General features: G+C 38.8%; 1 protein-coding gene across 1 annotated transcript in view; it reads left to right on the top strand.

Annotated features, from left to right (window-relative positions):
- The first annotated feature begins 1,826 nt into the window (after positions 1–1,826).
- The window catches only part of tlcd3a (TLC domain containing 3A), a 41,754-nt gene continuing 29,183 nt past the window's right edge, over positions 1,827–14,397 (top strand). The window contains exons 1-2 of the mRNA XM_038707847.1: positions 1,827–2,160; positions 13,647–13,733. Of these exons, the coding sequence (XP_038563775.1) occupies positions 2,039–2,160; positions 13,647–13,733 (209 nt within the window). The 5' untranslated portion in view covers positions 1,827–2,038. The remainder of the gene's footprint in view (positions 2,161–13,646; positions 13,734–14,397) is intronic.

The following is a 14,397-nucleotide window of genomic DNA, read 5'->3' as shown; positions in this document are numbered from 1 at the left end:
ACTCCTTCCGCTTCCTGGGCACCAGGACTTACTTGGATCATTGTGAATCTTGATGGCCAAGTCCCTGACACTTCACACGTGGCCATCAGACACTACCCAACAAGACCCGTGAAGCTGGGTCAATTGACTTTAAAGGGAGTGTTTACTTGACAGCTGATAGCAGCATCTGATGGCTGATAGCCTCAGCTTAGCATGGATCGACTACAGAGACAGATACTGTGTCAGAGGTGTTGATTCAACTGTGGTATTTTTTTTAGCTTTATTGCACTATTTAGCCTCTTTTAGCACATTATTTTGTTTTTTTACGGCACTTTCACTGTTTGGTTCAGTCTCACCACCATAACTAAAGGGAGAGTAAATATTGGACATGACTCCAAATATCTGATTATGTTGCTCTGTATCTGCTGGATGTGAAAATAGGCAACTGCTTGCTGACACATTAGCCATAAGAATGTGTGTCTTATTGTCAAAATTGTTTACAGCATGTTGCACTGCCCCCAAGTGGCCAAAAATGAATTAATGTAGATTTAAGCAATGTTTTAACAGCTTGACTTTAATTTATGTAAGAGTTTTTGGGCATTGTGGTATTGGTTTTTTTTTTTTTTAAACTCAGTGGTGGAAAGTAACTAGGTGCATTTACTCAAGTACTGTACTTAAGTACAAATTTGAGGTACTTGCACTTATTTTCTTTTCATGCCACTTTCTGTTTCTACCCCACTACATCTCAGAGAGAAATATAGTACTTTTTACTTTATTACATTTATCTAACAGCTTCAGTTACTTTACAAATTAAAGTCTTCACACACAAAACATATGGAAAGTGTAAAAATATTATGTTTTGTTATAGTTTATACAAGTACTGAAATGATTAGTTGTTTGACAGAAATTTAATTAGCAACTATTTAGAGAATTGTTTTTCAAGTCATTTTTGATGTAAAACATTTCATGGTGCCAACTTCACTAATATGAAGATTTCCTGCTTTTTCTTTTGATCATTTAAATGTATTTTTAAATCATTTTGAGGTTTAGACTGACAAAACAAGCATTGTGACGGGGTCACTTTGGGCTCTGGGCATTTCTCACTATTACATTAACTACAGAATTTTTACAGTTGATTAAAGGAGAAAAGAATCCAAAGATTAATCCATCCAGAAAGTAATAATTAATTGCAGTTTGATACAAAATAGTTCAACCTCAACCAACAACAACAGTAAAATCAAGCTTTTTATGAATGCATGAGTAATAATATATAATAGTCACATGGGACATTTGATTCTGCATTGAGTACTTTTACTTTTAATTCTTTGAGTACAGTTCACTGTACACGTTATACTTACATACTTTTACTTAGGGAATGTTTTCTATGGAGTACTTTAAAATCCTGCTTAACATGAATACATGAGTAATAATAATAACATATATTCACAGTGGACATTTTTCATTCTGCATTGAGTACTTTTACTTTTAAGTCCATTCCCCTGATTATACTTTCATACTTTGACTTACTTTCAATGTCGTACTTTTCACAGTGAGGTATTAATACTTTTAATTAAGTAAAGGATCTGAATTCCTCATCCACCACAGCTTTTGTACACGTTAATCAGAAAATAAAACCCCATTACTTATACAGGTAATAACCCAAACAATTGCTCAACTGTTAGTGAGTGAGCTGAGTACAGTTTGACCTTCAAAATAAAAGCGACGACCGCTTAAACAAACCCGATGCGCCTTTGCTGTGTGAACCCTCTCACCGGAAGTAGCGGTGCTATTCCGGCGCCGGGTCAAGACTTTTATTTTGACAGTCGCCCTAGAAAGATCCGTTTGTTTCCTTTACCTTTAGCTCGACAGTGGTGTTGCAACTGAACCTCAGCAGAGTGTGTGATTGTGTGTGCGTGTGTGCATGGTGGACTGTTCCCGGTGAAAAACACCGACCCCAGGCCTCTTGAAAATGCCTCACTGCCGCGTGTAATCGGGCGAAACTCGCGGAGGGGGAGAGAGTCAGGTCTCCAGGCAGGTTAAGAGGAAAAATAAAGGCAGGATGTTGCAAGTTTTAGCTTGTGGCGCCGTAGTTTTCCCCGGTCTCTTCTTCGCCTTCAGGAGAATCCTGCCGTGTGTGTTCAAACACTGGAGCGATGCCGACGTGGTGCTGGTCAGCGAGAGGTAAACTAGCTAAATTCATCACTTCACACAACATAGCCTGACAAAATAACACCTTAGCACGTAGCTTATTTATAATAGCATTTGACCTTGCTCAGTGGCTTGAAGCTAGTTCTCGCTCAGCCAGTTAGCTTAATGTGATTTTCAGATATTTTTTTAACGTAACACGGTGACTGATATTTGCATTGTATTGCCATTCTATGTATTTGCTGTTAATGGTATTTTAATGTTTTTATTATTACAAAATGGGCACAGTAATCCCTAACGAATCCTTACAAGGATGATTTGCAGATGTCACAGCAAAACTATGGGTCCCTGTAGGAACATAGAAATGCTGTAGCGATAACGTTACCACAGAAGACTGATAAACACCAAAGCACGAGTGCACACTTGTGTCTTGACAGATATACTATTGGACTTTTGGTTTTATCTGTGTGTATGAAATTGGTCTGTCTTTGAAAGATATAACATGTACAAACATGCATGTTTTCAGTTTGGTGTTCACTTCTAATGATTTAGCCTAGGACTTTGCCTCACACCATTAAAACCTTGCATCCACCAGGGGCCTCCTAACTGGTCCACATAGGAAGTGACATTCTTTCTTCGATGTGAATTCATCTATGTGTTGTTTTAAATGTGTGAATGAGCAAAGTAAGTCATTACATCTGCAGCCTCTTCAGTAACTTTACATCTCATGGGTGTTCAGTTGCAAAGTAGTAATAATTGATATAGTTTGTGTATGTGTGTGTCAGTGTGACGAGCTCACATGTGCACAGCTCAGTTCAGTGCTCATTTGTACACTGTCACTCTTGCTAATCCTCCTCTGAGCTCCAGCCAGGGCCGACTGCTGAGTTAGCTATGCGCTGGAAAACACCAAACCCTACTCTTGAGTAACGCTTCTACTAATTTACTAATGCTCATATAGCGGAAAGTGTTGTTCTTACAAGCGTCCATCCCTCAGGGAATGTCACACGGCCTCTGAAGTCTACTGTGATCTACCCACATAGATCTTAGATCATGCTAGCGTCTTTGATTCTGGTCAGCAGATTCAGCCCATATAAATGCCCTGTATCTAAGTCACTGTGTGATTATATTTCTCTCAAAGCATAAGATATATCTATATCTTGCCTTCTGCAATTCTTATCTTGTAATACACAACTGAGAGTCCATTCACACACTCCCTTTTACTATGAAACCAATCACTTAGCACAGAGTTGAAAGCACATGCATTATTTGTTTGTGAGATAAAGGGATACTGATGTAGTGTAAGCCAGGCTGCTAAAACAATGGATCCCACAATTCCCACAATGCAACTTGATAGCACCCCTCATTAAACTCTCTCTGCATGGTAAGTGCCCATGTCTTTTAAATTCAGAACTCCAGTTTGTAATGCAAGCTTTCAACTCAAACAATTGTCCCATAATTGCAAACATTTGACTTACCAACTGTATGTTAGCTGTAAGATAGCTTGCGATGGACTCACCGACAGTGTGTTGGAGGGTTTGAGTCTGCATGTGTTTGTGTTCAACTGATTTCAGAAGTCCGCAGCAACCCTGGATTTTTCTGTTATTTACCTCCGGTCTCTCCTTTTTGCTCTTGTCTTTGTACATTTATGAAGCAGACGAATAAAGCCCTGGAATTGGCACAGTTTTATTTTTTTGCTCAAGCTGAAACATTTTCGACTCGCACGGGTCAGACGCATCTTTGCATTAATTCGCCTTTTAAAAAATTTGCTTTCACAGGCAGAGTAGTATGATAAGTAAGCTGTTCTATCTGCGTGAAATTGGTGGAATGTCCCTTTTTAATTTGAACTACTCAGAAGGAGGGGCCTTCATTTGCGTCTTGCAGCTGTGATGTTTGGGATTGTGTTGTATGACTGATTAAACAGGATACATAGATACCCTTGTATCCTTGTACACATACCAAAGTAAGGTGTTACCCCATCATGGAAACGCCTTACTTTGTGTTTATATACTGTCACTCTAATAAACTCCAAGTCGGATGTGTAACTGCCCTGCACACTGTAACCAGAGTCACTGATGGGAATCAGCTTCCATTTTATTTTCTCATCTTCCCATCTACTTGCTACTTTTTTCACATCATATTGGATTTGTCATAAACAGGATGTTTTCAAAGGCTTCTGTAGTTTCTGTTTGGAGTTTATCATCAACTAAGGCTGTGCTGACATGCAGCGTCATGGTGGGCTGTGTCCGTGCTGTAACTTCATAATGGAGTGAAGGGAGGATTAGTTAATCAGTATTACAATTTGTAAAAAACATTCTGTGTTTGCTGTATAACCATTAGTTAAACAAACTGTTAAATGAGAAGTGAGAATTGTCCCCAGAACAGAAAGAGATAATCCACAAACAAACAGTTGTTGAGAGGCAGCGACGAAAGCCTTTTCTTCTTATTTGTAACTGGCTTGTGCGTCACTAAAATATATGGTGACCTGAGAGATGTAATGCTCTAAACAAAATACTTAATAGAATGAAAAACAGGGAGACAACTTTGTTATTCTTACCAGTCTTGGGGCAAAAATATTTACATTATGGTGTGAGGGTTGCACTAAAGCAAAGGCCATGGTGTTTGGGTTTATCATCTGAAGGGCTGCAACTAGCAATTATTCGTATTAGTGATTCATCTGACAGATATTTTCTTGATTAAGTTTTTAAAAAATACAACTCCAAAGAAATCAAAATTTCCATAAAAACCAAGGTCACTTCTTCAGAGCTCTTTTTTTGTGTGACTAACAGTCCAAAACCAAAGAGTTTTACTTTCAGGTAAAATTAAGAAAAGCAGCAAATTTTAATCTTTCATTGGCATTTTTGGTTTGTTAATAATTGCATATTCTTTTTTCACAAATCTTACACAAACTCTAACCATCCAGTTCCCATTTTAGGACATCTCAGACAATCATCAGCCTAAGCTGTACTTTGCACTCAAGGTTTTTTTTTCATTTTTTTTTCACAAAAGCTATGTCTGCCCCACAGAGAGAACTTCCCTATGTGTGTCTGGAAAAGAGAGAATTGGGTAATGAGTGGCAGCAATGATAACCATCGTGACTGAACGGACAAAAAGATGCAATAGAACTGGCTACATTACTTGATTGAGAGGTGATCTCTAAGAAGCAGGACAGAGCTGATACACTACTATAATCAGAGCTTAGCAACAAAGATGCAAATAAACAATCAACTAAAACGATCTCTTAAAGTACCAGGTGCAACCTTCGCCTACTTTAAAGAAAGAGAAACCTGACTTCACAAAGTATTTTAGTGCTCAACATCACCCAGCATGCACTCTAAGCTTAAGAGTCTCACAGCCACAGTTAATGTATGCCTTTTAAGTTTCATACGCCAACAGAGCTCTTAATGTAAGGACTTACAGATCGTTAAGAATGCTTTCTATTTCTCTGCTTTTGCTGCCTCTACTGCACAGTTTGCTTGTACAATGGGTCTCAAATGACCACCAGCCAAACACATTAAGTTGATGTAAATCTAGATTACTTTCAGAACACAGTGAATAGTCCATTAGATGTTCATTGTAACTTAGTAAATATATCAAATGAGTACTAAATATTTCCTCCATACTTAATAAGTGTGGACAAAGTATTTGGTACACCTGACACTATGAATCATCATACTGTCTGACTGAGTATCTGTACACATACAAGGAATTTGACTCCGAAGTTGTTGTCAATATACTTACACACAAGGACTGTGGTGGAGTCCAGTACAATGATAATCTAAAGCCTTAAAAATTACCACAGAGTTGAAATAAGAACTTTAAACAGGACATTTATCAGACGTGATATTTAATAATGGGAAAACGAATTGCGTTATATAGCATGAGGTTAATAGATTCCCCATCTACAAAAAAGTAGATTTGTCCTTTTATATTGATTGGTTGTTTGCCTTATGATGACCACTGACTAGAGGCCATAGTTTGCCCACCGTTTAGGGCTGCAATTAATGACTATTCAATCTATCGATTTTGATTAATCGTTCAAAAAATGACAGAAAATTGTGATAAATGCAGATCAGAATTTCCCACAGCCCAAATTGCTTTTTTTGCCAGCTAAAATTTGTAATGATATAAAACAAAATTTTGTCAGCACATTTGATAAGCTGGAATCAGTTGGTATTTAATGTATTGATAAGAGCGCGACCGATTTATCATTTTGCAGATATTATCGGCCGATAGGACTGATCCGGAATAGTCGAAGCTTCGATGGGCGGAGCCTGATTCGACTGCCAATCGCATCGTCGAATCATTGCAGCTGCGTTATGAAAGTAGGATCATACCATTTTGGCGTTAAGGGGAAGCCCAATGTCTCATTTTACATAGAACCACCGGTTTTCTCCCAGTAAGTTAATATACAGCCTATTATAATATAATTTAACATTTAATGCTTTAAATAAACGTGAAAAGAAAGAAGAAGCTTTTAATAAATATTTTTAAAGTGCATGAAGACATCCAAAACTGTAACACTACTCCTGAAAGTTATGGGGCGTAGATGCTCTTCAGCGGGTGTGTGTGGCAGACGAGGAAGAGAGACCATCAGTTGTGCCAGTGTTGTACTGAGTTGTCCTCACCTCACGGGACGTTCGGACCTTTTATCACCATTGATGAACCACACAAAGAATATTATATTGTTTTAAACCGTTACTTGGAATAGACCCGTGAGGAACCGCGACGTGCATGCAGTTGTGGGCCGCATGGCAAGCACGCAAAACTCTACACAATACCGGTGAACGACAGGCCAGCAGAGAGAAACGGGTAAACAGTAAACCTCAGGTTAACTGTAAATGTTCAGTGCACCCATCGCCACTGCAACCGCACAAACGTATGATATGACTATCAAAACTTGAAAAGTTTTGAAAAAACATCAGCTGACCGCAGTCTACAGGAGCTACGAAGAGTAGCTCTGGTAACTCTCATGCTCTTCTTTCCCACTGAGCTGGTCTCTTGTAACGTCAGTTATGACTTAAATAATAGAGATTTATTTCTGAGAAAGTTTGGCAGTTCTAGCGACCGGTCCTCTCATTTGTCTTATTACTTCTAAATATTTTCTAACATCGCCAACTGCAGCTAACGCTGCCCGTGGCTAAATTAGCCACAGTGTGTTTGTAATGTTTGTCAGTGGAGGAGGCTAACATCAATTAGCAACTAAACTGTTGTGTCTTAAGTTACAGTTGGAAAATTATCTAATTGCTATTTTTTTTTTTTTTTTTACCAAAATTGGGATTGCAATTTAATATGCGATAAATTTTTAAGCTCTTTACCTTCTGTATTATTCAAAACAGAGAAGCAGTAAATCAGTGTATAGTATGACCAACACAACATTACATAGATTAAACATACACTGTTCTTTCTTGTGTGTCAGGCCTGTGTTATGATGAAATTAGGCGATGCATGAATTATTAGTATGAGCAATGGTGGAGAAAAAGTATCAAATTTTAATAACATGAGAGTCAAGTCATGGCATTAAATAATATAATATCAGGTCGGCCTACCTACAGACCACAAGAAAAACTAAGTTCACCTGTAACCAGTCAACCTGTTCACCTCTTTCGGACATGTGTGTTTGGTTTGAAACGCCGTTTCACAGATATTTCCTGAGCTGACTGGTGGCTGTGTGTGATGCAGGTGCCGATCGCCACAATACGCTTAGCTTTCTACACGTGTCTTTCTGTTGTGCATTTTTCCTGTCCCCCAAAGCGGCGGATGGCCCGACGATTTCACCCATCAACCACCAAGTTACCCGCGGGTGGCAGGTGCTACTTTCATTCCCAGTGTGACACTAAAGTTTCTGTAGTGTCAGCTTCTGTCAAGGCCATTGTACAAGAAGTCAAGGTACAGGGTAACGTGGGAAGTTCATGCTTCGTCTTCAGACTGCTTTACTCTTGGGTGTCATGTGACCAGAGTGTAATCGCAGCCTTTGCGACCAGAAAATCGTTTTTTATCACATCGCGATAACATCGCAAATGCAATTAATCGTTCAGCATGTATCACAAAATCGTTTCTGTAGCATTGGATAGAAGTTAGAGTGCAGGTGATAAACTAGATGTAGAAAGTAGTCATCATGGCAGATTATCTGTAAGGTAATAAGTACTGCATGACAAAAAATATATGTATACTTATTTGCAATCGTAGGAGAGCCCTGCTTATTATTATTATTATTATTATTATTATTATTATTATGATAGCAATGACTTGAGAGATGATATGAAATTTTTTATTTTTAGTAGTAGTACTATATTGGTATTTCTTTTATAGTTTCTGTTTCACTTGCCCCCACAATACATACACTATTTAATTTAATGTCTATTAGTAGTAGTACTCCTATTTATAACAAATCAGATAAAAAATGTTTATGTATAAAATGTGTAGTTTTATACATTTGACTCTTATTTATCAAAACTTTAATATATTTTACTGTACTTTTGTTCGAAGTACTGTTTCTAACAGTGACCGTTTCTTTGATACTGCATTATGTCTTGTCTCTTGGTATGGTCTTAACATAACAAATAGGGATAATCTTGGTTGGTTTTATGCGTTTCTTAAAATAAAGGGGGGAAAAGAATATTGGCCGATATATCAGCTATCGGATTTTAAAATCCCCAAATAACGAAAACGGTATCGTACTTAAAAATCCCATATCGGTCAGCCACTAGTATTGATTGGAAAAAGTGAAGATAATTTTCTGTTTATTGTCTCATTGATTAAGTGTTTATTTACGCCTACTAATTAAGGAACATTACAGTGATGTAGCTGCAGTGAGGGGTTGTGATAGGGGGAGAGAGAGAAAGTGAGGTCCTTCTCGCCATGAAATGCACTTTCCCTGGTTGCTTTTTTTTGCCTCTGCTGTCACTTTTTCTTTTGCTCTGCTGCAGCGGCAATGGAACTACAGATTACGTATCCCATTTACTGGAGGAGCAATAAAAAAAAATAACACCTCTCCTGACTGTCAGACACTGTATGTGTGACAGAACATGAACGAGCAAGTGGTTCGTGTATAACAACGCAGTCAGTTGGAGGACTGTGGTTGTAGTAAAAGGGAAGCTGAGGTTGTTCACTGGCCTGACACAGCAGGAAAGAAAAGACAACATTGCCGAACAAGGCAGCAAAGCATTCTTCCCTTTTTCCCCTCTGCACGCTCCACACACTGTCAACCTTACCCTTTCATCAGCAGAGAGAGAGGGGTTTATTGACGGACACACAATGAATGGGCTGTGTAAAATCTGTGTCTTGTGATGGAGTATGCGACCTTATAGCTGTAGAAGGCAGTGAGGCATGGGGGTAAAATGTGTGTGTGTGTGTGTGAGATTGGGGGAGGTAGAGTTTGTAGGGGAAAGAGAGCGAGAGAGAGGCCGGTTAGTCTTTTCCAGCTCAGGCCAGTCGTTTTGTCGTTGCCCGTCACGTGGTCCTCGTTGCCTTGCTGATGCTGGTGTCATGGGCGCATTCCCGTGGAGATTGGTGTGAGGTGGCAGCAGGTTCAAGCAGGATACCAAACAAATACACTCTTTGTTTCTCAATCCTGCCATTTGCAACACAGTATAACTTGTTAAGAAAGAGAGAGAAAGCAGTCTTTATTGGCCTTGTAAAACTATTCATTATTTACAGAGTATTAAAAGTCTTGCACTATGGAGAATTCATGGTTCCTCTCAGCTCCTGCTACCTGAGGCCTGACCCTGGCCTTGAGTCAGGCTGGGTCCAAATGATATTCACCCTTATCAGATTTGGGTAGGGTCTGGTTGATTTGCCTAGGGTTTTGACCTTTAAGACAATATGTCCAGTATCGCAGTGTTTCAATGGGGATGTGTATCAGCTCAGATCACATGGGGCGTCTTTGTCATCACAAGAGAAACATTTTGTTTTTGGCAGACAGAGAGTTTGTACTTTGAAGTGCAGGAAAAATCACAAGGACAATAGCAATGTTTTGCTGGTCTTTCTGACTTTAGATGCTCGTTAATTGTTGGAGCATCATGCTGCTGTCAGTGTTTTCTTGGGAGCATGAATGTGACTTTCATGGAAATCTCTTGCACTGTTGAGTATCCTAAATTAATACTATACTTTAAATGCTTTAATAAAGATTGTGGAAAATTGAAAGTCTAGCCTGATGATGGCTAAACAGGAAAAGTGTTTAGTTATATCAGAAATTATCCATCCAAATTTCTTACCTTTCCAGCCTGTAGTTTTTGAGTTTCAACAAGCTGATGGCCAGACCAGCTGAGTGACATCAAATAAATACCGTCAAAACAGACTTTTTGACTCTGTTGTATAGTGGAAGCTTCAAATATTAACCAAAGCAGCTGTGTCGTTCGAACTGAACATTTTTACTTGCCAGTAAACTGTAGTTTTACAAAGAAGAAAGTGAATGGACTTCAGCATCCGACATCTGATATTCATATCATCACGAAAGCCAACAACAGAGCACTGGGCAGGTGAACTTCAAAATAAAAGCATTTTAACACTGTTAGCATTAGCTGTTTTTTTTATATTTCTCATTCTCACAAATGTACTGTAAATAATATTTATTTCTTTTACACATCCCTTTTATAAACAATGTAGTTATTTAAACTTAGCAAGCTGGGTTACATTATTCAGTTCATTTTGAAAACAAAACAATTCAGAATAGACTCAATCTAGACCTTCCAACCCAATGATTCCTTACATAATGCCTTTTCTATTCATATTAATCCTAAACAAGGCTACAAATGACAAGAAATTGTGTATATTCAAAATTCATTTACAATTAGCCCACAAAAGCCTCTCATCTGTAATGAGCAAGTGCTGAGTAAATGTCACACCAGATGCAGTTTCACAGCTAAACTGTGTTTATCACCATTCGTTGCTTTAGATGATGATTTAAACTAGACCCACAAGGTGTTGAGAAAAGTTGCAACATTGAAATGCTGTGCTGTGTTAAAGGAGTCACTGTCTCTTATTGCAGCAGTGAGTCTCAGGGAATGAATTACATGTTTTCTGATTTCAATGCAGCTTACTGTCAGTGCTGCCAAGTTGGAGAACAGCCAGGGAGAGAGCTTGTCTGAGCAAAAGCGGCCATTCATAGTTTGAACAAATTGGTGATATAATCCAACGTCCAAAATAAAAAAAAAATCACAAGGAGGAAAAATCTGCATCTCTCTGACTGAAAACTGAACATTCATCGAGTTTTTTCTTTTGCTACATAACACAGTAAGGTTTTTTCATCACTTGAAATGTTGTAATGAATTAATTAGTTATCATTTAACACCTCTCATAAGTTCCTGATTTGCATGTATACTCTCAAGATATGTGCAACGCCTATGAATGACATGTGTGCCTTATGCCGCCTCACACAGTGACACTTCAAATGGGGATCTACCAAGTTCTCCTATGTCACAGGTCTGTTTATAGATGATGAAAGTTGAGGCCAAGAACTGCTAATCCCATGATGGTACACTGAATTTGTAGGTCGGCTATAGGAGTTCACCTGAAGGGGCCCCTTGACCTAGACACCACATTTTACCCTGCTCATAGAGCTATCAAATACATGGATAGGCCAACAAATCAAATACCGTTTGTTGGGGTAGACCAAGTTTACCAAATAATCTGCCATTTCATTTAATATCAGACATCAGTTAGTCCATGTGGCTAACCCTTTTTTCTTTGTACAGTTGTAGCAGCAGAGGCAGGGTGCAAAATGAACTTTTGTCCACCAGTCAATGGTTAGTGAATGCTCAAAGTCTAACAGCCACTCAATAGGTTACCATGGTTTTTTGTCTGGAGATGAAGTAAATCTACCAGTCATTTGCATATTTTACCAGCATGTGGCTGGTGCTAAGTTTGGACCCTGAGCCTTATAACAGCAGACAAACGCTGTTAATGTGACCCCATAATCGTTATAGATAAGATTATTCATGTTTGCCTTCTGTGTCTTAATTTACTTAATTTATAACATTGAACATTTATCTGTAGAAATTAATATCAAAAATATGCAACATATAAGAACCAGCAATGTATTCACTCTCTTCAGTATAAATACCAAGCATTTCATTTGTACAGTAACCCCCCCCCCCCCATTCCAAAACATTCCTCATTAGCTTAAAGTTGATTTGTTTGCATAAAATTTTCTTTACTAACCTCCATGGTCACCATCATCCTTCCTTTTCCGAACCAAGATCAGTACAGAGTTGTGAAACAGTTAAGTCTAAGCTTGTACCTTATATTCCTAACACTGGACAAGTAGGTAGTAATGACATGCAGCAAATTATACTTCCTATAAATGTAGTATTCCATAGCAGCCAAAACACATGCTGTTAGCTTTCCCTTCTCAGCTTCTGGACTGTAGTCTGAAGCCCAAGGAATATGTTTGCTAGCGCTAACCCCCTTCACTTTTCCAGCAGTTCCAGGAAACAACAGACACTTTTATTAATGGACACACTGTAACCTACACTGTACGTTTACCACCAGACTGACAACTTACTGCTAAACTTTTCCACTGTTACACGGTGGTGCGCCTCTGCTTAATGAATATAGGGGAACCCCTGCAGTGACTGAATTGTTGGATCCCAGAGTTACCCTACCACCTTATTTTTAAATGTTGATGACTCTAAAGAAAGTTTGATGCATCTGTGTTTCAGTGGAAGGTTTCACTATCATAAAATGATCTGGAGATCAGAGATAAAACACAAAGTCATTGTCATAGCTATGATTAATAGAGCAAGGCTTTATCCAACATTTACTCCCATGTTAAGACAAAATCTTAGAGAATAGGTAAGGTTGTTTATTAGTCATTATACAGCACAAGGCTGCATAATGAAACGAAATTTGTAGAACGTTTTTCTTTGTTTTCTGAGGGTATTTGTATCGAAACCAGAATTTGTTTTCTTTTAAAGCATGATGATGGCTACGCCAATGTTAAACAGTGAGAGTGTAGTGTTATTTAGACATACAGTCTTATTTATACAGTATGTTACAGAACTGAACCATTTCCAGTGCTCCAATCCTAATGAAAACCAATGCTGCTTACAAAAGCAGAAGCTATAAATACCCATGCGATAAAACCAGAGATTACAGCATAGAAATAGATTCCACATGACAAGCAATAAAACAAGACTGAGAGTCTACAGCCATACTAGCTGGTAAAATGTTCAACATCCTAGTTTAGTGTCTTAGCATGCTAATATTTGCTAATTAGCACTAAACAAAGAACAGCTAAGGCTGATGGGAATGTAATTTGTAATCTAATGGTTGTACTAGAAAAGTTAAAGGATAATCAAATGTATTACTGGTCCGGTGTCTGTACATGATATCATGGCAGTCCATTCAGTATTTGTTGAGATGAGTCTAGACCAAAACGGCCGTGACATAAATACCCTTATTTTACATTAGATGCTGTGACCGCCCAGAGTGTGATTAATGAATGTCGAGGAATGTATTGGCTCAGTCACTTGATCTCATGACCTTTCTCCCTAAATGTTTTTATGTGTCTGTCTCTTTCTCAGAGTGGTGTCCTCCATCCATGCCGTCATGGCAACCACGGCGGGGGTCATCATTGTGTCATCATGCCGGGGCAACGTCATTAACGACAGGTTAGACTTCATGTCATTAATCCCCTTCATTAAACGGTTGTTACTAGCAGAAACCCATACACCAGTTCCCTGATTTCCCACTCATTACACTTTCTTACTTGCACTAGGTTTGTAATGGCTCTGAAACCGAGACACAAACGTCAACTGTCTCGTGTCGCGGTTCCGAGGGACAGAACCACCTTTCTTTAGTGTTTACTCAATCCTTGAATCTGCTCCTTTTCACTTCTCTTTTCCCCAACTGCACACACTCTCACACTCACTGCAAACACAGCTCCTTGCCCCGCCTCTTTCTGTCTCTCTCTTCCTGTATGTGTCACTGCAGACTTTCTCCACCTGCAGTACGTTTTATAAAGTCGCCGCGATTCAGTTTTCATAGCAGCAGGTGCAGCGCAAGTGGATTGAAACCAACTTGTTTTTGAATGACATCTGCGCTGGAGCGTTCACTGTCACTCCGTAATGTAAAATGTTCCCCATGTCCGCATCTTGTAAAGTAATACCAGATATCATCTCTCTCTGTGTTTCACTGCAAAATGCTAAAATGGGTCGCCAAATTTACTTAGGCAGCTGCTAATATACCTGGGCGGCCCTCCCAAGTAAAGCATATGTGGGAAACACTGTATTTAAAGTTAGCACAAACTGTAAGGTGTCACATTTGAATTTAAAA

The sequence above is a fragment of the Micropterus salmoides genome, unplaced genomic scaffold, assembly GCF_014851395.1.
Source record: "Micropterus salmoides isolate LMB-PRFRI ecotype aquatic unplaced genomic scaffold, ASM1485139v1 Ms_hic_scaffold_9, whole genome shotgun sequence".
NCBI lineage: Eukaryota > Metazoa > Chordata > Actinopteri > Centrarchiformes > Centrarchidae > Micropterus > Micropterus salmoides.
Note: the sequence above shows the minus strand (reverse complement) of the source record. Positions and strands in the feature narration are given on the sequence as shown.